Raw genomic sequence first — 26,366 nt, forward strand, 5'->3', positions numbered from 1 at the left:
GCTCCCAATTCCTCACAAGAAACCCTTGATTTTTCCTGGTCCTGAGTTTCCTAAGATGAACTGCTAATATCTGAAACAAATACTTTACTTCTATCATCCAGAAAAATTTCCTTGAACTTGATTTTAGAATGACTTTTAAGATGTTTCTATATGGTAATAAGTGACATAGTGTAATATGACAATTCCACTATGATTGCAAGACTCCCAATGTATACTAGAAATTTCACAGCATCAAATCCTATATAGACTTTCCTTAGCTCACTGTACACATTAATAACATCAGAGAGCTTTTATCTTTTCACTGTTGGGCACATTTTACAGCTTTTATTTGGCATAGCTGAATTGCTACAACTAAGCACTTGGTACTGGGACAGCTGTCCTGATGACCAGGATAATGTTCAGTGACTAAGGGATGGACTGCTTAGGTGGGTGGGATAGGGCAATGATTCATAGCGCAGGCAGGACCAAATGGAATTACGTGTGATTGTATTACACTAAGAATGGTATGCATTCAAAACTTTTTAATGTTTTACCTTGAGGAACTAAGGTAAATTGTTTAATTTTCTTTATCCTTCTGAATACTATTCATGTACACAATAAAATATGATCATATATACTTTCTAACTTAAAATTTCTATTAAATATTTTTTGGGCCATAGATAATATGGAAATTGAAATCACAGAAAGGAAAAGTGTGGGAACTGGGAATAGTAAAGTTTTTCTCTTATAAATTTTGTTACAGCCTATGGAATTTGGGAGAGAAATATACAAACAAAAGAATTGGAAGACAAGCATTTACAATTGTCCAATTTCATTATTTTTCAGTAATCTTAGTGCTAGTATTTAGTAAAATAAAATAATCCATGTAATCTGAAGACTTATTTCACATTCACCCTATACAACTACATTTTAATGAGAGATGTAGTTCAGTAGTAATGTGTACTCAGTATGTATGAAAAAAATAAAATTCATCATTACTATTATAGATGCAGAAAAGTCCTCTGTTCTGTTACTGATTTGTGAAAGTGCTAATTATTTGCACATGAAAAGCTATAAAATATTCTAAGTTGGAGGGCATGCCCAATCAATCTATTAACTTTCCTTAAAGTTTGAAGGAATCTGTTAGTGGGCAGGTTTAGAAGTTCTAAATACTAAGAAACTTTTCCAATCATACAGAATTTGCATGTACCACATAGAATAGAATAGGCCTGAAAGCTTATGATGTAATCAACAATTTTATTCCATCTTTAGTTTGAGATAAATCATACACTTGGGCTTATTTTCTCACCAATCTTCTTCCTCTTTTGAAACCAGTTAGGACTTATTTTGCCACCAGGATCTTTGGTAGTAATTATGGAAGGTGAGTTCATGATCTAGCTTAAAAGTTTAATCCATTGTCAGAAATACTAGCTATACATATCTTCAAAAGGAATTTTTCCTTCCTCAATTCCATCCATTATTTCTTTTGTACTCTATTATTTAAAGACACAATGTGAATCTTTAGCAAATAGGATGAGTAACACTATGTTCAAACCGGAACAATACAAACCCCATACAACCATATAACTGAGATTTTAGACTAAGTGCAGATTACTAAATATTTTTGATACTTTATTTGCTTTTAGGTTTACTATGGTGAACAAATGAGAAAACATACACGCACTTAAAAAAATTACAGAGGCAGAAAAGGGTATTTAGCAAACCTACTACACAAAATAGTTAGCATTTTATAAAAAAGACACTGAACTAAATACCACATTTTCATAGTAATTCCACATTCCAGAAATACTGAAATAAAGTTTAAGTGCCATGGCAACTGATTGTGGTTCAGCGTGTATGACACTAGTCCATATTCTAAATAGATGGATACTTCTCACCAAAAGCCATAGGTCGTGGCTAGGAAGCTTAGGGCTACAACTAGGGGACGACACACACAGAGAGAAGCCGGCTATCACCAGTCCATGTGCCCTGCTGCAGACACCTAAGCTTCATCTGCGAGGTCTGGTGTGCTGTCTCTGAAGGGGGCGAAAGCGAAGGATGGCTGGCTGCGGGTCACAGCTTGGGCGGCACAGGGTAACCTGTCTCTGTGGCCACCGTTCTGCCATCCATGCAGCTTCCTAAGCCACCTCTAGGTTCTCCCGCGCCTTCGGAGGAGCCGAGTCCACCTCGCTGCCGCACCTGGTCCAGAGTGGCTCCAACGCGGGCAGAGCCGGCCTGAGGCGGCGGCGAACTGACGAGGCTACAGGCTCGGCGGGGGATTGCTTCTGTCTGGGGGCCCGCCGAGGCTGCGTTCGTGCCTCGCGCGCACCCGCACCGCGTCCGCCCAGCCAATCCGGCGCTACTCGCGCGCCCAGGAACGTTCCTCGGTCCCTCTCAGGCTGGGCCGGCTCCTTCCCGCTCCCGGCACTCTGCAGCCGAGCTCGCACTCCTCCCCTCACTCTCCACGAGTTGCACGCCTCGGGGTGTAGCTCCGCCCCTGTCCCCGAGCCCGCCCCCGCAACCTCCAGAGCGTGTGCTCCCTTTTCCCCTCGGTCTCTTGCCATCCAGGCGTCTTGGGTCTCACTCCGCAGAGCCTCTGGGTCTCGCCGGCCTTGCCCCGCCGCCTCCGCGCTCTGTCTTCCGTGAGGCCGCCGCTTCTCCCACCCCAGGATCGCTTCCTCCCGGCCGGACTCGGGGTCGCGCGGCCCGACTCCGCCCCCTCCGCGGACCCGCGCGCTCCTGGAGCGGCCTCTCCCCCCCACAACCCCCCCCTACGCAGGCCACTGGGCGCTCGGCCCCCTCCTTCCCGCTCGCCTCGCGCTCCCCGGGCGCCTCGCTCTCGCGCTCTCCAAGGCAAGCGCGCTCCCGGCCGGCGCGCTCCGGGCTCCGGCTTCTCCCGGCTCCTGTCAGTGCGGTGACTGCGCTGGGAAACATGGCGACCGAGGGAATGATCCTCACCAACCACGACCATCAAATCCGTGTCGGAGTCCTCACAGGTAACCGGGGGAGGAGGTCTGGGGGCCTCAACGGCCACTGCCCTCGACTTGCCGGAGGTTTCTCGCCGGCCGTGGTGCTTCTCTGCGGCCTCGGGAAGAGGGCAGGCTGAGGAGGGGGACCGGGGGGGTGTCTTTTACAACCGCTGAGAGCTGCTGGGGAGTCGGGTGTTCCCGTGTGCTCCCCGGGGAGCTGGGCCAGGCTCGGTGGGGTGTCAGGCCCCAGAGCCCTAGCAGCCAAAGTCTCTGGCCCCCGGGGACCGAGGGGCCGGTGCGGCGGGCGCTGCGGGGCTCCGCGCTGCCGGTGCGGGCGGCGGGATCCCGGCTCAGCAGTCTAAAGCACGCTGCTTGGGGTTGGCCGGGCGCCTCCTCCACTAAAGCTCTTCCGAGAGGGGGGAATCCCATCTCCACCCCCTTTTCTCCCCTCCCCCCCACCCGGCGGCCCCATGGCACCTGCCTGACAGAACTCGGGGTTCGGCAGGCGAACTCTGCTCCGCCTCTGCTGCCCCTTCGCGGGCCGGGTGTCTCCCCAGCAGACGACGGGACACTCCTCACCTCCCCCGGGAGCCAGGTGACAGGCTCTAGTCCGGACCCCAGAAAGTGCCTTCCTTCTGCCTTTCCTAGCAGAGGGCCCTCCCTCTCTGTCTGCCTCTCCTCAGCCAGGACCGGCTGCTTCCCGAGGCCAGGAGATCCAACCTTTTTTTTTTTTTTTCTTGAGAAGGAAGGATTCCCCCAGTTGGATTCTTTTCTCCCCCTCCCTTTTGGGAACCCCCCCCATTCTACCTCCTCGGTGGATGGTCCCGAGGCTGGTGAGGAGCGCACTTTTCCCGGGTCGCGTTTCCCTCCCTCGCGGAAGTCGTGTGTGTGCTCTGCATGTCTGATTCCGTTGCGTTGTATTTGGGTGATATCCCTGGGTTTGGAGATAGGCAGTTGCTGCAGGGCACGACTTCCAAGATGAATAGCAAGCCTATTTGTAGGGGTTTCGGCTGTGGTTCTGTAGTTGGCGTGGTTCAAGTGTAATTGAATGGAGAAGCGGAGGCTAAAGAATTATATTTGGAGTCTGAGGCTTACTGTGGAGTAAAGGAAATCCAAGACTTAGTGATGTGATTTCGGAAAAAGAAGCTATGTAGAAGGGAATCCTAGTGTTTTCCCTACTTCATTTAATTTTTTTTTTTTTTTTTTTTTTTTTTTTTTTTTTTTTTTTTTGTAGAATTCTGACAGGTTGAGATGATGCCTGGGAAGGAACTAAATTGAATGCAACTGTCTTTTATTATAAAGTAGAAACAAATCTTTGATTCTGCCCGCAGATACGGACCACAAAGCTTAATTTAGCTGCTGACTTTTATGAAAAGAGGATACCCCTGTTCTTGTTTCCCCCTTTTAGTAACTGGGTTTCCTTTCCATGATGCATATTTGCAGATGTTAAGAGCAGTTTATTGAATTTTTTTTGAATCAAATCCTCTGGAGTAAAGAAACTAATCTAAATCAGTTGCAGGGAAGGACCCCCCCCCATCAGAATATGCAGATGGTGTGCATCTTTTCTGGCTGCAACTGTTTCCTTGTATGAAAACTCAGTTGTAGCTTACAATTCTTAGATTTGATCTTGTTGACTTTAAAAGAATCTGACAGTGTGATGTAAGTGTGCATACCCTTTTACTAACTACTAACTTTTGATTTTGGCCATGCTTTTTGGAAAATTAATAGACGAATGAACGTGAAATTTTTATAGAAACAAAAATAGGTAAGCTCTCTGAAGAAATTGAAAGGCCCTAGATGTTTAATATTTAAACTGAAGGGTTTGTTTGTAAAGCGCATGCTTTGTTGACTCTTGCCCTGTATTTTCACTTGGTTAATTATCTTATTTTGGTCAACTGACAGTACATAGGTGTTTTGCTGAGTGGTTTGAAAGATACAGCCCTTGTCTGTGCTCTGATAGGGATAACACTGATGAGTGATAAATTGTTAAATGCATCATTACTATACAGTTGTCTAAACATTACTAAAAGTTGTCTAAATATATTGCCTATGAATTTTGGGCATAGATGCGAAAGGGATTCAGTGTTCAAACTGATTAACAGAAAATGTGATTACCCGAAGGAAAAATTTAGTACATTTAATAGGGTCAAGAAGAAATTGGCAGTTTAAAGGGGAGTTGAAAGTCAGTAGCAGCAACCTTATAAATAAATATGTGATTGAAGATGAGGCTCTTGAGCAGAATAAAAATTCAGCATGAAGGCCTTGAAAAGCCAGGTGAAGAGGTAGGTGGCATAGTGTCAGGGAGAGAAGATAAGGTTGACAATGGAGTTAAAGACAGTTTAGGGGAGCTGTCTCATGAGAATGAAGACACAGCAGTGGTCTGGGAGGAAACATCTAAGGCCAGCCATACCAGTGGTGTAGCTGAAGGATGAAAAGAAGCTGAAAATTTAGATGAAATGTTAACAGGACAATAGAGTTTGATGATAAAATGGATATTTAAAATCAGAAGTAACTCTAGGGATGTTTCTTGAGTTACTGATATAAATGCAATGTTGCTTACTATGATAGAACCTAAAAGCATGGAGAAAAATCAGTAGAAATAGCACTAACTTCCAATCCGAGTAGTTGATTTTTATTACAAACAGCTTAATCCAGTGGATTGACATTCCATGGGATCTTTGCAGTGGGAAAACAATCCTCTGAAAGTGAAGCTATGCCATTCAAGGTCTGGGATTTTAGAAGTTTTACTTTAAATGATTTTTTTCCTCCTAAATTTTAGAGTAAATTAAAAGGCTAAAGTTGAAACTGATTCATTCAAGTTATATTCTCTCTCTCTCTCTCTCTCTCTCTCTCTCTCTTTCTCTCTCTCTCTCTCTCTCTCTCTCTCTCTCTCTCTCTCTCTCTCTTTCTCTCTCTCTCTTCCTCCCTCCCTCCCTCCCTCCCTCCCCCTTTAGATAAGGCTATGTAGTCCAAGCTAGCCTTGAGCTCTTTATCCTGCCATCTTACTCCTTTTCTCAAACACTGGATTATAGTTGTGCCATCATATCTAGCTAGTTTATGACTTTTGTTTTTGTTTGTTAGTTTGTTGTTGTTGTTTTGTTTTTAAAGACAGAGGGCTTTTCTGTGTAGCCCTGACTGCCCTGGAACTCCATCTGTAGACCAGGCAGGCTTTGAACTGTAGACCAACAGTTTGTTTCTGCCTCCGGAGGGCTGGGATTAAAGGTGTGTGCCGCCATGGCCCTGGCAGTTTGTAGCTTTCTTAAAGGTAGAAGAAATGATTTAAGAAAATGCCCCGGTGCTAGACACGATGGTATATATCCATAACAGCTTTGGTCAGACTGAGGTCAAAGCAGGATCTCAATTTCAAGGCTGGAATAGGGAAAAGTCTCCCAGAATATTTCACAATAGTAATTTTAAGTGTTTTGTCTAAAGCTGTTTTACAAACATAGTGGGAAATATGGAATGGTTCTACCCCTATAAACACTTTACAGTGTGTCTGAATAATACTGTACTGTTACTTCTGAAGTTCTTTTTTCTTTTCTTTTTTTGAACATTTATTCTATGTATATGAGTACACTGTAGCTGTTTTCAAACAGAACAGAAGAGGGCATCTGATTCCATTAAAGATGGTTGTGAGTCACTGTGTGGTTGCTGGGAATTGAACTCAGGACCTCTGAAAAAGCAGTCAGTGCTCTTAACCACTGAACCATCTCTCCAGCCCACTTATAAAGTTCTTAATTGACTTCTTTATGTCATTGTTGTCCCCAGTTGAAAGATAGAATTTGTCCTCTGAAACTCTCCATTCCTTCAGTGTTTTTCTGATCTTCATTTCAGTTACGAATTTAACAAATATAGTATAGTCTGTGCAACTTATTATATGAATTAAGTTTTTTGGAATTTTAAAAGAAAGGGAAATGTCTAAACATTGCTAACAATGGCTTTTCTTTTTGGCCTGACTATCTTGAATCATTTAGGACTTAAAACTCAGCTTGTGATAAAGTAATGCTGTTATTTTAGTTATACTGCTTGTTTATCTGGAAAATAAGAATGTATATACGGTATATACATGAAATTAGATTATACATCTTCTGATTTTATTTGTGTGCATGTGGTGTAATAGATTATGTGTGGAAGTCAGAACTTTCAAAAGCTAGTTCTCTGTTTCTAACATGTGAATCTTGGTGACCAAATTCAGGTTGCAACTTTACACACCAAAGTCCTCTCTAGCCTTACAGTGAAACATTTTATGTTGAAGATTATATGTCTCTAAGAATAAATATATTACTGGTCATTATTTGGTGTAGATTTGTAGGAAATGAAAATTAAATAGTTTTGGTGACCTAAGTCTAGTATTTTAGTAATGTTTCTTCTAATGTTCTCTAGTTTGTCACTATTTATATTGGAGACTAGTGATATTTTGATAATGATTAATGTAAGACAGGTAAACAAATACCTGCTACCACAAAACTAGAGATGTAGGGCAGATGTAGAATCTTTTAAACAACGTTAGTATTTATACTAGGAGTCAGTCTTAGCAATTACATAGCAGACATTATATTTTGTATGTGTCAAGTTTTACATCTTTTTTCCTATTTTGAAAGAAGCTGTTTATCTAGGCAGCAAATACTTTTATTACTTTAAAACCTCTATAGCAATATTGCCAGAGAAATAATGAATGCATGAAACAGTGGAGATCATGCTCCAGTTTGAATTCTCTATCTTAGTAGGTAACTCTGATAATGTTTGTTACCAAGGTACCTAAAAAAAGATGATAATTCATTACCTAAATTTTGACTAAGAGTAGTTAGTTCATGTTAGAAAAAGATGAGCACTTTTGTTTTTTTTTTTTTTGGTGAATGATTGTTTTTGAAATTTTAAGTTTTTATGATGGAACCTTTCTGTATGACTTAGGTTGGTCTTGAACTTGGGATCTCTTGCTTCTGTACTGGAGTGTTATAATGATGATAGATGTGTACCACAAGTGGCTAGAATAAAACATTTTTTCCTCAAATAATTATATACTTCTATATTAAATTGTGGATTCAAAATTACTAAGAGATGTTTGAACAAATATAAGAGTAGGAATTAAATAAAAGGTAGAACATAAAGATAGTAGAGTTATAAGAATACTTAGTATTTCAGTCATTTAGAAGTAATTGTTTAGAACATAAGACAAAATACTAACTTGTCAGCTTAGGAGATTCTACTCTTTAACTCTGGGGTTGTCCAAACATCTTTTTTTTTTTTTTTTTTTTTTTAATTTTTCAAAGTCATATAACACTATTCCCTGTACTCCCCACCCCCAAGTCCCCTTTCGTTTTGTTCTGTAGATCGAACTCTGGGAGTTTTTGCAATCTAGGCAAGCACTACCATTGAGCTGCACTCCTGTTAATAATATACAAATACATCTTTATTTTAAGAATAATGTCATTAGGTAGGCAAGTCACTATTGAAAATAAAACCTAAGTTCTATGTAAGGAATTGCATGCTATGGCAATTTTACCTTTTTCGTGAGTAGAGTTAGAGTTAAAGAGAAGTCTACTTCTCAACTATGTTGTTTCTTGAATTCATAGATATAAGCAATATATTAGAGAAAATGAGAGATTTATTCAATATAGAAAAAAAAAAGCTGTTGGCCTTGAATGATGTAACCAAGAATAAATGTGAATTTCTGGTCCTTTTACTTCCACCTTCCCAGGGATGGGGTTATGGGTATGTGTTACTATGCCCAATTTTATGAAGTACTAGGATTAAACCCAGGGCTTTGTTCATGCGAGGCAAGCACTCTATCAATTAAGCCTCATCCCAGCTTCCAATTTAACTTCCAATCAACTCAATACTAACATTATTTGCCAAAGACGTTAGGTTATTAGTTGGTATATAGCAAGTTTCAACTATATTAAAAACACATATGAGGCCTGGAGAGATAGCTGATTGGTTAAGAGCCCTGGCTGCTCTTGTAGGAAGACCTGGCTTTGGTTCCCAGCAATTAAATGAAAGCTCATCCTGTCTGAAATTCTGTCATCCTTGAGCTCTGAGAATGCATGTGTTATGCAGGCAAAACACTGATAAATACAAAATGAAAATAAGTTAAAAATTTGACTCCCTGACTTGAGAGAATGTAGAAGAGAGTCAACAGTCGGCTACTTGGGAAGAAGTGATGAATAAGAGTCTATTTTTATTCTTGCTAGTGATAGATTGCTGAATAAGTTGAACAGGGTACTTTTTTGGAAGTCAGTTAAGTAGATAATATATGCTTTGCTTCTGTAAATAGGATTGAAGAACAATGAAGTATATTTGGGATTTGAGGTGTTAAAAATAGAAATCTTGGGTGAAAAAGCAGTGCAGTTCACAAAGTTTTCTTCCTTTGGACTTGGGCTGAGAAAAAAATAAGGAAGAAATATTACTTTATCTGGTTAAATGATAATTAAAGCAATTCTGTGTGATCCCGAAAAGTAAATTTTAATATTGTAAAAAGTAAAATTTAATATTCTTTCCAGATTGTTTAATGAATTAATAAGCTAATTTGTGTTTAATTGATTAAATAGAACTTTATGAAAATTTTATAACTTAACTCTAATAACTTTCACAGTAGCTTACCAGTTTTTATTTATATGTGCTGAAAGAGAAGAATTAAATCTATTATATTAAGAACATTGCTACTTTGAAAACGGAGTTAGAAAAGGAGATAAAAATTTATTACTATAGTTTTGGGGTACATGGCATTGTATCAAGGGATAATCTGACTCTGGACAATCTATTTTTTCAGTGTCAATTATATTAGTTCATTTGTAAATGGGTGGAGAGCACCCATTAAAATAAACATAAGTAAATCAGGCAGTGTGGAGTATTTGTGTGTGTTTAAAATAAAATCAGAAATGTCAAAGAAATTTAAAGAGAACACATTATTTGATTCCCAGTCTATTTTTAAAACTATTTTTAATTTGTGTATATGTGTGTGTGTGTGTGTGTGTGTGTGTGTGTGTGCCTCCTTGTCTGTAAGTGTACTATGTATATTTAATTGCTTAGGGAGGGAAAAGTAGGTTTTGGATCCATTGGACCTGAAGTTATAGGTGGTTGTCAACTGTCTGATATGTGTGCTGAGAACTGAATCATGGAACCTCTGAAAGAACTGCAGGTGTTTTTAACAGCTGAGCCATTTTTTCCAGTTCCTTTTATTCTGAGATTTTAAACTCTTTTCTGGTATTAGGATTTGATTTAAAGAGCATGGTGTTTAGAATGTTGGAAGACACCCCCATCCATCCATCTTGTGTGTGTGTGTGTGTGTGTGTGTGTGTGTGTGTGTGTGCACATATATTTAATTTCTGTGATTTTTATTATCATATATACCAAAGAAGTCTGCTTGGGAATGTAGAGTAATATGCATAAGAATTAATTTATTTACTCACTTTATAGCTTAATCACTGCCTCCCTCCTTCCGGGCCTACCCTCACCCAGTCCCTCTCCCCATTCCCCTCCCTGTCTCCTCTGAGAGGAGGGAGAACCCCACCCTAGTATCACCCCACCCTGACACATCAAGTCTCTGCTGGTCTAGGCACATCCTCTCTTACTGAATCCAGACAAGCTGGCTTAGTTACAAGAATGGAATCCACTGGCAGGCAATAGATTTAGGCACAACCCCCGTTCCAGTTGTTGGGGGACCAACATGAAGACCTGAGCTGCACATTTGCTACATATGTGCAGGGTTGAGGGGGTAGGGAACACTAGGTCCAGCCCATGTATGCTCTTTGGTTCAGTCTCTAAGAGCCCCCAAGGGTCCAAGTTACTTGACTCTGTTGGTCTTGTGAAGTCCTTTTCCCCTCCAGGTCCTTCAGTCCTTCCCCTAACACTTCTATAAGATTCCTTGAGTTCCATCAAAAGTTTGGTTCTTAGTCTCTGCATTTGTTTCAGTTAACTGCTGGGTAGAGCCTCTCAGAGGACTGTTATGCTAGACTTCTGTCTGCAAGCATAACAGTATCATTAATAGTGTCAGAGTTCTTGCCCATGGGATGGGTCTTACTTTGGGGCAGTCATTGGTTGGGTATTTCCTCATTCTTTGCTCCATCTTTGTCCCTGTACACCTTGTAGGCAGGACACATTTGGGTCAAAAGTTTTGTAGGTGGGTTTGTGTTCTTATCCCTCCACTGGGAGTCCTGCGAGCTACAAGACGTTTTATATCCCTTTCTGTTAGAAGTTTTAGCTAAAGTCACCTCCCCCAGACTCCGTGGGGCCTCCTCCATCCCGGCTCTCCAGTACATCCTAGAGATGCCACCCAGCCCCCAAATTCCATTCACTTTTCTGGCCCTCTCTCCTGTCTCTCCCCATATTCCCCTATCCATCCTCACTTGACCCAGTTCCCTCCCTTCATCTGTCTCCTATGACTGTTTTATTCACCCTTCTAAGTGAGATTTAAGCATCCTCCCTTGGGTCTTCCCTGTTGTTTAGCTTCTTTGGTGGTTCCCTGTATTTTTAATCTTAGTCTGGCTAAGTTCTATATTTTAAACACATTAAATTCTTCTCTTTGTTTCAAGCCACTATAAAGGAATATTTATTCTGTAAGATGATAGAAGCTCTCAAGACAATATTTTCTCCTTTAGGAACATAGGATGGGCTGGAGAGATGGCTCAGTGGTTAAGAGCACTGGCTCTTCTGCCAGAGGTCCTGAGTTCAATTCCCAGCACCCACATGGTGGCTCACAACCACCTGTTTGATTTGATCCCACTACTGGCCTACAGAAGTATATGTGTATGACTGAGCACTCATATACATAGATGAATAAATTTAAGGGTTGGAGAGATGGCTCAGTGGTTAAGACTGACTGTTCTTCCAGAGGTCCTGAGTTCAAATACCAGCAACCACATGGTGGCTCACACAATCATCTGTAATGAGATCTAATGCCCTCTTCTGGTGTCTGAAGATAGCTACAGTGTATTTATATATAATAAATAAATTAAAAAAAAAAAGCGAGCAGTGTGAAGAAGCAGCGAGGACAACCCCAGGATGGACCAAACCCAAACTGGCGCGCTGCTGTATACTCGCATTCAGTGCAGATGTCCTCTGTGGCTGCCATGCCCAAAAGAAAGGCTGAAGAGGATGCTAAAGGAGACAAAGCCAAGGTGAAAGATGAGCCACAGACAAGATCTCCAAGGTTGTCTGATAAACCTGCTTCTCCAAAACCTGAGCCCAAGCCTAAAAAGGCCCCAGCAAAGAAGGGAGAAAAAGTATCCAAGGGGAAGAAGGGGGAAGCCAATGCCGGTAAGGATGCAAATAATCCTGCAGAAAATGGAGATGCCAACACAGACCAGGTACAGAAAGCGGAAGGTGCTGGAGATGCCAAGAGATGTATGTGCACTTTTGATAACTGTGTACTTCTGGTGACTGTATAGTTTGAAATACTATTTTTTATCAAGTTTTATAAAAATGCAGAATTTTGTTTTACTTTTTTAAAAAAAAAACTATATTGTTCGAATGCTGAACACTTCATTGTGGGGGGAGGGTAGGGGAGGATCATGTGTCAATAACAAAATATCACCTAAGCTGGATTGAGGACAGAAAACCTTTTTCCTTGATAATTTTGAGACCGTATCCTGCATAGGTGGCAACCAAGGCACAACATGCCTTGTGGTCTGGGAAAACTCTAAATTCATTTTTATAACTTCTTTCCCCTGTGTACCATCATTGTAAACATAATTGCCTTAAAACCAGAGACCTGTTGAAACCTGACCCCCAAAATTGGTTTTCAAGTCTATTGGACAATGTGGACTTTGCAGTGACTTCATCAAGTGTTCTCAGAAGAGCAATGGTTTCTTTTATAAAAGATTGTGGATCTTCAGATTGATAATTCTGCCATGTTCATTTCCTGAAAGTCAGGGTTGGCTCATGAAAAGTTGTTAAACAACATCCTTAATGTGAAGTGTCAGCCCTCACTCTAAGCTACTTTCCCCTTTTCGAAGCAGTGAATGAAGATTTCACTGGGTTTTACAGTTGTTTTCTGATTTTGGTAGTCTATACAAGAAGGGAATTTGGAAGTTCTTGTATATTGTTAATTGTCTGCCCATGTACTGCATGAATAACATGATTGTTTATGAAAAGTATCTTTAATAAATCTGGTTACAGTTAAAAAAAAAGAAAAGAAAAATACAGGATATTAGATTTAATTTTTTTGTCTTTATAATTAGATTACGGGGGAAGGAAGATTATACATAAAATTTTAAGAAAATAAGAAAGACATGTTAAAATGTTTAAAAGTTCATATAATTATGAACTAAATGAAAGTTTAGACTAAAATTTCTAAACTAAAAGAATGAAAAAATTTCATGGCATCAAATCATTTTACTCTTACACTTACTTAGCTTAAGACTCAGGTTAAACTTCATTTAATAAAATCTTTCCTAGAAATTAAACTCTTCAGTTATGTGTTGCTTGTTTTTCTGTAGGGAAACAGTCTTAAAAATGTTTGTGTCCTGTAGTGATATACATTTGAGAGGCTTCCTGGTGAAGAAAAGACTTTAGAGCCAGACAAACTTGGATGTCATCTGTGGTGGTTTGAGTGAAAATGTCTTTAGGGGTTTATATGCTTAAATACTTGATCTCTAGTGTAAGAACTATTTGAAGATTAGGGTTTTTGACCTCACTGAAGGAGGTATGTGTTACCTGGGCCAGGCTTTGAAGTTTCAAAAGAGTTGGGCCATTCCCTGTGTCTTCTATCTCTGTTTAAGGAACAAGATGTGAACTCTCAGGTGTTCTAGCTGCCTTCTTTCTACATAATGGTGTAACCCCTGAAGCCATATAAGCCCAGTCAAGTGCTTCCTTAGTTTTCTTTGTCATTGTCTTTTACGACAATTCTCACTAATACATGTACCTTTTATTCAGGGAGGTTATTTAGTCTCTCTGAATTTCTTTTTCTAGAATTACACTGGCAACATATTTCTTCTTCAATATAAACTTTTAAGAGCAAGATAATGCATGTGAAAATAACTAGTTTGTATTTCTAATCCTTTTTATGTTGTTTTTGCATGGTTTTCTAGCAGTTTCATGTGTATACATCTTATTAAAACTAAGTTTTAAAACTCTTCACGTAGGTGTTTGCATTTCTTGCTTCTTTTGTTTTATTACTGACTAATGAAATAATTACATAGAAGTAATAAATTAAAAAAAATAGATGATGTGAAATATATACACTACCTTAGAAAGTCACCTGTCAACATTTATATAAATCAATATTTGGCTGTTATTATTGGACTTAGAGTTCATATAGATGGAATTGAGGAGTTTTTTATTAAAAGTTCTACATTTCTTTTGATGAAATATAATAATGCTGTGTTTTGTATCAGTTTTTTAGATAGTGTTTTAGTTGTTGACCATACTCTGCACAAGTATTTTACATTAATGGAGTTTTATGTTTTCATAAAAAGTGAACATTTGATGGGGCTGAAGAGATGACTCGGAGGTTAAGGGTATTTGCTACTCACCCAGAGGACCTGGGTTTAGTTCCCTGTACCCACATCAGGTGGTGTACAGCTATATGTAACCTCAACTCTGGGTGCCTTCTCCTACCTGCACACACATGATATACACAAACACATATAAATAAAAATAATTCTTTAAAAAATACCTTGACAATCTGAAACTATAGGTAAAAATTTGAAATTTTGTTAGTTTGAAGGTTTGTTCTTTTAGTGGGCAAAACAACATTTTGACATTTGCCAAAAGTTATGCCTCCTCTGTCACTTATAAAAGACATTTGAGCCAGTTTTTTTTTTTAACGTTAGTGTTCTTGGGTTTAAATATATGTAATTATGCTTACTGTGTAGGATTAGTATGAGAAACAAATGAAAAGATATACTTATGAATTTCTGAAACATCAGTCCTTCCGTTAAGTAAGTAATAAGGCAGTAAATAAATTATCTTTTGCCCTTGGAGTTTATATTCTAACACTGACTTGAGAACATTCATGGCTTATTTATATTGTTGTATTTTCCTTTTTTTGTGAATGACTTAAGTATAACTCTAAAGCTTGATTGTTTTTTTACATTTAGTAAGTTTTGATATCAAATTTTAAGTTTCTATATCTTTTCTGCTAAGATAAGACACTGGACATGATTTTTTTTTTTTTTTTTTTTTTTGCTGACTAAAGTTTAAAAGACATTTATAGGGCACTTACAGGTTCTATTTATATAAAGTGCTTTGGATATGCTATTTAATCTTTTCAACTTTTAAAAGGTACTATCTTATTCCTTTCATCCTTCCTGAATAGTAGAGAGGTTATGTAACTTGTTTAGGATTATACTAGTGGCAATGTCAAGATTCAAGCCTAGGTATGACTATGTTCTTAACAGTCATGTTTTCAATCTATTCTGAAGATTAGTTAGTATAGACTCCAATACCTGAATCTATAATATATTAACTTTAGTTATGATGTTTATATACATGACATTCCCTTCTTACCTTCTTAGATCCTAACCTATTATGTCCTTGGGAAGTATTAGAATATCTTTTTTTTTTGTATTTGACGATTTCAGGACCATGACTGGTTGTCTTGCCTGATATTTAAATGTTAAGGAAAAAAATCCTTATTTTCTAAGAAAATAAATTTAATTTGAGTTCTTAGAAATTAAACTTTAAAACTTATCTATTTTCTGATTTTTAAACATTAAGAAAAAAGTAATTTACATGATCTTTAGACTATTCAGGTAAGAATAATTGAATATCTTGAGTACCTAAAATACTATTTTTGAATATAAAAAAATGAAACATTTCAATGGTATGAGCCCCTTCTTTATGTATTTAAAAGTTAGTGCTGAACATTTTGTTTTAATGTAAACTTTAAAAATGGTATTTGTAAAATTAACACTCATATTGTACAAGTTACACTTGAATTAATTAAATGGCAAGTAGGAAAGCTCAATTTTTGTCACTTTCTTAGTTAAAACAACCTATTACAATATCTTTAAAAGATATTTTATTCTTTTATTTTTATGTACATTTGGTGTTTGGCTTACATGTATGTTTTTGTGAGGGTGTTAGGTCCTTTGGAATTGCAATTACAGACAGTTGTGAGCTGCCATGTGGGTGCTGGGAATTGAACCCAGGTCCTCTAGAATTGCATTAAGGTATCTTTCTTGAATTTTATAGATAGGTTAGAACATTGTTTTATTGCTAATGTAAGACATCGAACTTAAAAGTTAACTTTGGTGCAAAGGGGAACATGGTTGAAATAACCACAGAGCATAGAGGAGGTGCTGACTTTAAGTACTCAAATCAAGTGATCTTGGAATTACTGTAATCATGTATCCTTTATTTCATGCTCTTTTTAAAAAAATATTATAAGTTATCTTACATACAAAATTGGGAAAAGTGGTGTAGTTTGAGAAGTTATAGTAATGGGCAATTTCAAGTTTTCACCTTCCTAACTAAAGAGTCCATAGGAAAGTTTTCTTTCTCATGATATTTTTACAAGCAATAATGAGTCAGTTCTTCAGTTGTGTATGTTCACTTTTGGGTCTGTCATTACCAGAGTTAAGGACCTTCATTGGTTCCAATTCTGTATCATATGTCATATCTTACCTTTGGTAGAGAGATATTAAGTAGCTGGCTTTACCAAAGTCACATTGTCTTAGGGTTTTATTGCTGTGAAGAGACACCATGACCATAGTAACTCTTATAAAGAACAATATTTAATTGGGTCTAGCTTACAGTTTCAGAGGTTTGGTTAATTACCATTGTGGGAAACATGGCAGCATTCAGGCAGACATGGTGCTGGAGGAGTTGAGAGTTCTACATCTTGATTCTCAGGCAGCAGAAACCGGGCATAGCTTGAGCATACAAGACCTCAAAGTCTGCCCCCACAGTGACACACATCCTCCTACAAAACCACATCTCCTAATAGTGCCTTTCCCTCTGGACTAGGCACTCAAAACATGAGTCTGTAGGAGCTATACCTATTCAAACCACCATACACAGGAATTTATAGAAGAATTTTTAGTGATTTAATTTTAATAATTTATTTAAAATAATAAATTCCATAAATAAGCTATGTCTTAAACTGTATTTGTTTGAAGTTGAATAAAAATGACTGATAATAAGAAAAAATAATATGCATAAGAGATAATGTTTTTATATTAATTAGGTGCAAAAGAGAATAAAATTTAGAGCATATTTTTGTAGAAAAGTTTGTAATTATTAACAGAGGTTAATATGGGTTTTGCATTTCAGCTTTTTTTGCAAATGGGTTTATGATATATTAATTTAAAAATTGTCAATTATGCATCATCATAAAACATTCATTACTTTCTTATTCTCACTGCCACTTGAAAGTGGGCCATGTATAATACATGATAGATTCATAGATGAATAATAGAGATTTCTCACTTATATAATAGTAACTTTTAAGCAGTTAAATATCAACATACCCAGTTTTATCATTCTATTATTTTCTTGATCACAAGTAATGTATTACTCTAACTTTAGTTGCATTTTTTATCGAATAATCTGACTAATTATGAAGTACTATACTTACAAATTTTAAGCATGAGAATTTGATTATATGGTTGGTGTACATTGTTTGTGTGCGTGTCATGCACATGCATGCACTCATACATGTGTGTGGAGATCAGGGAACAATGACAGATGTTCTTTGGGTGCCATTCACTTTTTCTTTGCACAAAATAGGCTTGACTGGCTGGCCAGGGAACCCCAAGGGCTGCTTTTGTCTCTGTTTTCTTTAATCCTGGGATTATAAGTATATCCCATTACACCTGGCTATGTTTTGTTTTGTTTTGTTTTGCCTGAATCAAAATGTATATGTATTTTTCCAAGTTATTTTTATTTTATTAAGTGCATTTATTTAAAATTTATTTAAAATGTCATACATGTATGTAATGTGTTCTGACCATTCCTATGCCAACACCCTCCTTTTAAATTACTTTTATTTTTATAATCCAGTCATTGCTCCCTCCCAGTCTGGCCTCCCACTGTTCCTCATCCCATTCCTCCTGCCCTCTGTCTCCAAGAAGATGTCCCCCCACAAAACAAACCCACACCAGGTCTCTCTGCCTCTTGGGGAGTCTCAAGTTTCTTGAAGGTTAGGTACATTCTTCTTCCACTGAGGCAAAACCAGGCATTCTTCTGCTGTATATGTATCAGTGGTCTCGGACCAGCTCTAGCTTGTGTATGATGCCTGATTGGTGGCTCAGTGTCTGAGAGATTGATCTCAGGGGGCCAGGTTAGTTGAGACTGCTGGTCTTCCTATGAGGTCACCCTCCTCCTCAACTTCTCCCAGCCTTTCCCTAATTCAACCACTGGCATCCCTGACTTCAGTCCAATGATTGGGTGTATCTGCTTATATCACAGTCAGCTGCTTGTTGAATTTCTCAGAGGACCACCATGCTAGGCTCCTATCTGTAAGCACACCATAACATCATGTCAGGCCTTGGAGCCTCCCCTTGAGATGGATCCCAAGTTGGGCTGGTCACTGGACTTCCTTTTCCTCAGTCTCTTCTCCATTTTTGTCCCTGCAGTTCTTTTAGACAAGAACAATTCATCTAAGGTCTCTTACCTCCCAGGACTTTGGTACATTCCAGATGCCCCCCCCCCCCCACAACTCCTGAGTTTACATATTTCCATTCATTCTGCTGGCCCTTAGGGCTTCTCTTCTGTCTCTCTCCTCCATACCTCATCATGTTCCCCCTTTCCCCTCCCCCTCTCTTCTCCCATCTCAAACCTCAGCTCTTTATGTTTAATTTCCAACATAATTTCAAACTCAGGTCTTCGTTTTTTTGTAAGGAAAACTTGCACAGTAACTCAACTGAGTTCAAGAGAAGGTACAGTTGCGGGATGCACCAAGCCTGTCTCAGAATTGGGATGTGTTGCGCTGATGTGGCAGCAACCCACCAAGGGAACTGGGAGAGGGTAGCCGCAGCTAGGACCAGGGGGTGGCTGCAGGGAATGTGAGTGGAGTTTCGGGCTACCAGAGAGGCAGCCAGGAGATATACTAACCAGAAGGTGGCTACCTCTGGAAAAGGCTACCTCTGGAACCAGCCACCACTGAGATAATATACCCTGCTGATGCCATATTTCTCAAACAATGCTGGTCATAGCCAAAAAACACAGAGTGAAAATAGCACACATAAACTCTGATCCAATTGTAAAGATGTAACTTGCCCACCTAGACAAGACAAATCATCCTATACAAATCCATCCCTAATAAAATATTTATTTATAAAATAAAACAAGTAGTTATGCAGAGCCATGAGATGTTTCATTTTTGTCTTCCTCCATCTTGCCTTTCTCTCTCCTGCTTCTCTTCCTCTTTCTAAAACTATTCCCGCCTATTCTTTTTTCTCGTCCAAAGATAGGCCTTGCTTTATCTTGTGCCTGCCTTCACCTGCATAAAGACAACAACATACAAGTATACATTTTAAGATTTTTGTTTTGTTTGAGACAGATTCTTGCTTTATGACCAAGTCTTGACCTCTAACTAAAATCCTCTTGTTTAGTCCCTCCAAATGCAAGGATTGCAGGCATACAATGACTGGAACTTAAGTAATTTTTGCATTAAAACAGTTGCCAAATACTAAATGATAGAGTTTGCTAGACTTTCCTTCCTTTTCTGTAAAATGCTAGATAGTAGAGCTTTTAGGGTTTGTGTTCTATAACATTTCTGTCACAGCTACTTAGCTTGCCCTTGCAGAGTGAATGCAGGCATAGACAGGATATAAAACTTGTCCTCCAGTAAAACTTTATTTATAAAATACAAATATCTGACCAGTATTAGATTAATGGCTATAGTTTTCATTCCTTTCTCTAAGACACAACATGTAATAGGAGAATTGAACTTTATATTACTTATGATCTACATTTCAACATTCCATATAACTTTGTTATTTAGAATTTTAATTTAATAGCTCTTACATTTCTGTAAATATAGCTTGTTCTTTTACTTCAGGTGCTACTGGTTAGTGTTCTGATGTAGTCACCAGGGAATCTTGGCCAGAGTTGGCTATCTTTCATATGAGCTTATACATGGCTATTGACTCATTAGTCTCATGGATGATGGCTGGTTTCCAAGAAGGCCTGAAACTGGCACAGCTTTACTTCCATTCTTCTGCTGGCTAAAATGGGCAGGAGCTCAGTCCATCATCATTGTAGGAAGAGACTGTAAAGTGTGTGAACACCTAGGGCACATAGCTAATGAGGGCATCGAATTAAGTCTCTGCATGATTGCTTTTATTGCAAGGAACAATTTGAATATACTAGCTTTTAGTAAAAAGAAATAAAAAAATAATTTAAAATTTATTAGGATTCTTTTTAACAAAATGTAAATAGTTCCTGAAACTGTTGGATTTAGGGTTTAAGGTTTATCTTTGCTTTATTCTGTAAACTTCATTTTCTATTACCATAGATCTATTTCTCATTAGAAAGAACAATGCCATTAACACTTGTCTAATTATGCCTTACCGCTTGAACTATTCAGAGGACTGAGTTTATTTTGTGTGCTTTTAAAGCTTTTAAGGAAAAATTCTGATTCTCCTAGGTCAATCAATGTAAAGTTAAATTGTACCAAGCACAGAGACAAATTGCTGAATAAGTTAGTGTCAAGATGGTTAATGAATGTGTAGCCCCTAAATAGTCTACTTGTATCTTCTCTAGCCACTCATTTATTAACATAATCCTATTAAAGTAATTGTAATTTAATGAATAATTTCTTCATTATAGACTTTGCTTATTTATTTAATTGTCTGGACTGTGTTTGGTTTATTATCTTGAACATTCATTTATACTCTTCCTGTATTGAGTTAGGTAGGGTCATTGTCAGTATCTAGTATTTCACTTTACTACTGTTAACATACATTCAGATAGGAAGGTGATCTTAGTATTCAGTTGCCCGTGATTTCTAGGGTTTTTGGACTGATCTAGCTGGCTGGCTGAATACATTCTTCCTTTGGAAAGGACTTCCATGAAAGCAAGTACTGTAAATACAGAATGAGATAAGTGCTATAACAGGGGTACAAGCAACATGCTGTGGGTGCAGAGGAAGGAACAATTAAGTTTGACTGAATGACTGTAGGAGGGATGACATTTTAAAGAAGGTAATGTTTGAGCAAGGCCTGGAAGAATGAATAACTCATCCTTAGAAAAGAAAGGAAAAAATAATCTAGTTGTCAGATTTCTTGGCTGCTGAATGGGTGGCACCAGAGTGTCTAGGCTAAAGTAGATGAACTTAAATTTAGATTTAAGGAACTAGGGATAAACAGCAGCAGGTGATTTTAGCCACCTCAAATTAGAATTGTAAGACACAATGCAGTTTTGCTACATTTAAAGCCTTAGGTGACTTTATGTTAGTTTAAATTTGAGAGTTCAAGTTTTAATTAAAAAGTTCATTTTAAAGAGAGTTTTGGACTAAGAAAATACTTTAAAAATTTTTATATATACTAACTCAAATCCAAAAGTTGAAGAAACTAAGATGAAATTAAAGTGAATAATTAATGTTACACATTTCATTATCTTTGGGTATTGCTCATCTCCCCAAAGTTAATTTGGTCACTAGTGGAAACATATTGAAAAGTGATGGAACGTTTAAAAGTTGCAATCTGGCGTGAGAGGATTGAATCCTGACTATTTTTGTAGAAGGAATAATGTTGGTCTTGTAAGTAGATTAGGTATCACAAGAGTAGATGAGTTCTTTTTTCTCTCCTTTCTCCTTTTCTTACTTTTCCTCCTACCTCTTTCCCCCTTTGTTTCTTCCAACCTTCTTTTCTTCCTTCCTCTTTCCTACCTCCGCTGTTCTGAAAGTTCTCACTCTGTAGCTGAAGCTAGTGTAGAACATATGTAGAACATATCACCTTAAACTTAACGTGATCCTCTTGTCTTAGTTTTTTGAATGATGAGATTACAGGCATGAGCTGCCATGTCTGCTTTAGTATTATCCTTTCTTGAATTTTATATAAATGTAAGGACTTCTTTCATTTAGCAGTATGTTTATCACATTCATCTGTGATACTGGAGTACAGTCTCTTTTTACTGGGTTTATAGATTGTTATTGTTTTGATAGATATTTATGTTTATTCCTAATTTCACAATTATAGATAAAGCTGCATTAAAAATTCTTACATATGTCATTGCTGAGGGTTTTTTTTTGTTTTTTGTTTTTTGTTTTGTTTTTGAGTGAAATGACTGAATGGTTGTTTTCCAAAATGGTTGCACAATATTATATCTCTGTTATCAGTGTAGGAGAATTTGAGTTGGATAGGAGAATCAAAGTTTGAGAGTTTGTATTAGTATTCTTAGCTATTTTAGTTGATATGTAGTAACTCTCACATTCATTCTCAGGATGGTAATAACACTCTTTTTATTATATGAATTTTTGGTATATCTTAGAATTGGGCTTTAACTTGGATTTATTGGAATTTGTTGTATATTTTGAATTTGAGTCAGTGGCTCACACTATGTAGTACTTAGTAATACATTAAAATTCATGATTTTAGTGAAGCTTAATTTATCATGTTTAATTTTTATAGATAGTATTTTTGTGTCTTAAGAAATATTGGGGCTGAAGAGATGGCTCAGAGGTTAGGAGCACTGGTTGCTCTTATAGAGGATCTTGTGTATTTTCTTTCTTGTGCCTCAAATCATCTCATGATCCCTCAAGTAGCACCACTCATGTATAGTTATTTCCATATATTGTGTAAGAAATAATAAAAGAGAAAAGTCTGGCCATGTGTGGTGGGGCATGCTATAGACTTAGCATTTAGGAGACTGAGGCCTAGATTCAATTTCCAGAATCCAAATAGTGGTTTACAACTGTCTGTAATTCAGTCCTAGGGAATTTGATGCGATATCTTCTACTCTTTGAGGGCACTAGGTTCACATGTAATGCACATACAGATAAAACACCCATGCACATTAAATACAATTAATTAAAGAAAAATTTGCCAAACACTTCTTAATGTTTTCTAGAAAAATTCTTCCATTACTTTAAAACTCTATATTTTATATTAATTTGTATGAGTGAGGTAAGTAGAGATTTCTTTGACATTTAATTTATACGAATGGTGTGAGTTAGAAATCAGGTATTTTTTAAATTATTTATTTTTATTTTATCTACATTGGTCTTTTGCCTGCATGTATATCTATGTGAGGGTGTCAGATTTCAGAGTTACAAATCTTGTGAGCCACCATGTGGTTGCTGGGAATTGAACCTGGGACCTCTGGAAGAGCAGTCAGTGTTCATAACTGCTGAGCTATCTCTCCAGCCTCCAGGAGTTTTCTTTAAATATGGATATTTAGTTATCTAATTTCTAATTTTCTTCTGTTTGTACCTATTCTCCCCCCACCCCGTGTGTGTGTGTGTGTGTGTGTGTGTGTGTGTGTGTGTGTGTTGTAGAGCTAGTCTCTTATCCCAAGAGAACAAAGTCTAACGTCTTTATTATGGATAAACCATTATATTAGCTACAGGCTTTTGCCATTGGTTTTCTTTCTTTTTTTATCAGATTAAAGAAATTCTTACTTATTTCCACTATTCTGATAATTTTCAAAATTGTGAATGGCTGTTAAATTTTATCAAATGATTTTTCTGCTTCTATTGTGATAAGCTTCATGGTTTTTGTTCTTAAATCAGTAATGGGGTGAATTACACTGATTGATTTTTAATGGTAAACCAATTTTATACTCCCAAGAAAGACTTTGAGTTAAATTTGTTAACATTTTGCTTAGGTTTTATATCTGTTGTGAGCTCTCTCTCTCTCTCTCTCTCTCTCTCTCTCTCTCTCTCTCTCTCTCTCTCTCTCTCTCTCTCTCTCTCTCTTTCTCTCTCTCCTACCAGATTTTTTTTCTCATTTTTACTGTTTTTTTTTTTAAGATTGATGTATTTCATGTATTAAAAAAAATCATTGATTCTGCATTTGTTGATATTAGTGGTTTATGTCAATAGGTTGATTTGCTTAATCATGTTGCTCAAATCATTAAATGATTGATTATTAAAATTATTATTTATGATTGTAAATTTATATATTTTCTTTAAATTTTTAGGTATTTTTAAAAAAGATTTATTATTTTATTTATGTGAGTATACCATTACTGTCTTCAGACACACCAGAAGAGAGCATCAGATCCCATTACAGATGGTTGTGAGCCACCATGTGGTTGCTGGGAATTAAACTCAGGACCTCTGGCAGAGCAGTCAGTATACTTAACCAGTGAGCCATTTCTCCAGCCCCAAATTTTATGTATTTTGAGGTTCTCATTAGGTGTATATAAACAGGATTATTGCAACTTATGATTGAAATTACATTTTTGCCATTATGAAATAACTTTTACTTTCAGTTTTGAAATCTTTTTCTTGTTTTAAAGCTTATCCTTATTAATACAAAATATATATTTCCATGTTGAGTTTTTTTCTTCCATTTATTTTAACTGATTTGTTTCTATATTTAAGGTATATTTTCAAAAATATACAGTAGGGTCTTACATTGTTTAGTTTTAAATATTTTTTGTTTTATTTGCAATGTTTATTCTGTTTACATTTAATATATTTACTGATATAGTTAGGTATAAATCTGTTAACTCATTGTTTATTTTTAGTTTATTTGCCCTTTTAAAATGTTTTTTTTCCTGCATATGTTTCTAAATCTTAAGTTTTCTAAGATTTATTCTACATTAGTTTTTCAGTTTATAGTCTTCTGTAAGTGTAATATTTAGGAATTTTATGTATTTGAATGAACACTCTTGATTTGTTAGTGTATCTTAAACCAAAACTTTACTATTTTTTGAGTAATACACAACTTTTATTTATTACCTTCTCCCATTAGTATATTTTTGTGTGGGCATGTGCATTCAGGTGCTCATTAGGCTAGAAGAGGGTATATAGATGGAGTTACAGGTGGTAGTTAACAGTCTGTTGTGGGTGCTAGGAAGTGAACTTATACACTCTGTAAAATTAGGAAGCACTCTTTTTTTAAAATTTACTTTTTAATATTTTTATTTTTACGCTCCAGATTTTATTCCCCTCCTGGTCCACGCTTCAACTATTCCACATCTCGTATCATCTCCCTGTCCCCCTGCTTCCACGAGGATGTTTCTATCCCACCCACCCTGCTAGACCTCCCAACTCCCTGGGGCCTCCAGTCTTTTGAGGGTTAGGTGCATCTTCTCTGACTGATCCTGGACCTGGTAGTCCTCTGCTATGTATGTGTTGGGGCCTCATATCAGCTGGTGTATGCTGCCTCATTGGTGGTCCAGTGTCTGAAAGATTTTTGAGGAAGCACTCTAACCAATCAGCCATCTCTCCAGGCCTACTATTTTAAAAATTAAAAAAAAAATCATTAGGATATATATGTAGGTCTCTTGTAAATTAAAGAAGCAACAAGGATATAAACTGTAAAAGGTTTTCATCAATACGTTTTATATTATCCATATATGCTCCTCATAATGTTCTTCCCTCATTAAAAAATTTTTTTTTTGTCATCTGGGATTTTTTAGCCTAATAAAATTAATTTATTTTTCTTGGAATGTTAGTGTGTTAGAGGCAAAAATTCTCAGTCTCTGTGTGTGTTTGAAATTTTTTTTTTTGAAGAAAAAAAAAAACCCTGGTGCAGAATTCTGGGTTAGCAATTTTAATTGTCAGCACTTCAAATATTTATTTAATTCCTACTTCTCACTGCCATAGTTTCTTTTGAAAGATTAACTATTAGGTTTATCTTTGATCCTTTAAAAAAGTATATAAATTTTGGCTGCTTTTAAGACTTTTTTTGTTTTATTTTGGGTTTATAATGGGGGAACTATGTGGTGCTTAAGTCTGATTTTTCTTTGGACATATCTTCTTTAGGTATTTGGTGATTTGATGTTTTCTATAAACTTTGGGGCTTTTATATCTTTAAATTTACTTTTATTTCAGTTTCTCTATTTAACAATATTAGATGTTTGACTATATCTCACATGCTTTTTTTTTTCTTTCTATTCTTTTCTGTTTGTGATTCAGTTGGGTACTTTATGTTCTTTAAACATACTAATTTTGTCTTATGTTGTAGTAGCCTAATATAAATGTATCCAAAATTTAACATTTATCAGTACAGGTATTCATGTAGCCCAGGATTGCATCAAACTCATGTAGCCCAGACAGACCTTAAACTTCTGATCTTCCTTTTTTAGCCTCCCATGTTCTGCAGTTATAGGTGTGAGCCATCATATTTGCTAAAGTTTAGTTTTTACATCTTTTATTTTTAATTCTTGGAAGTCTAATTCATTTGAAATTAGCTTTCCCCTTTTTACTACCTCCATCCTTTCATAAATTTTATTTTTGTATTTTTATTGACATATTAATATTTGCTAATTTAAACCCCTGCCCCAAAATCTGTCTGCATAATTTCTGACTTTACCGTGTTTTCTTCCTTTGGCCTGATTTTAACTCATACTTTCTCATTT

At 37.2% G+C, this 26,366-nt stretch overlaps 1 protein-coding gene across 8 annotated transcripts in view; it reads left to right on the forward strand.

The window, feature by feature from the left end:
• Positions 1–2,763: 2,763 nt before the first annotated feature.
• The window catches only part of GPHN (gephyrin), a 448,543-nt gene continuing 424,940 nt past the window's right edge, over positions 2,764–26,366 (forward strand). For all 8 annotated transcript variants that reach the window (XM_080942493.1, XM_080942494.1, XM_080942495.1 and 5 more), the window contains exon 1: positions 2,764–2,975. In XM_080942493.1, the coding sequence (XP_080798619.1) occupies positions 2,912–2,975 (64 nt within the window). In that variant the 5' untranslated portion in view covers positions 2,764–2,911. The remainder of the gene's footprint in view (positions 2,976–26,366) is intronic.

This window comes from Micromys minutus (assembly GCF_963924665.1).
Source record: "Micromys minutus genome assembly, chromosome: 1".
NCBI lineage: Eukaryota > Metazoa > Chordata > Mammalia > Rodentia > Muridae > Micromys > Micromys minutus.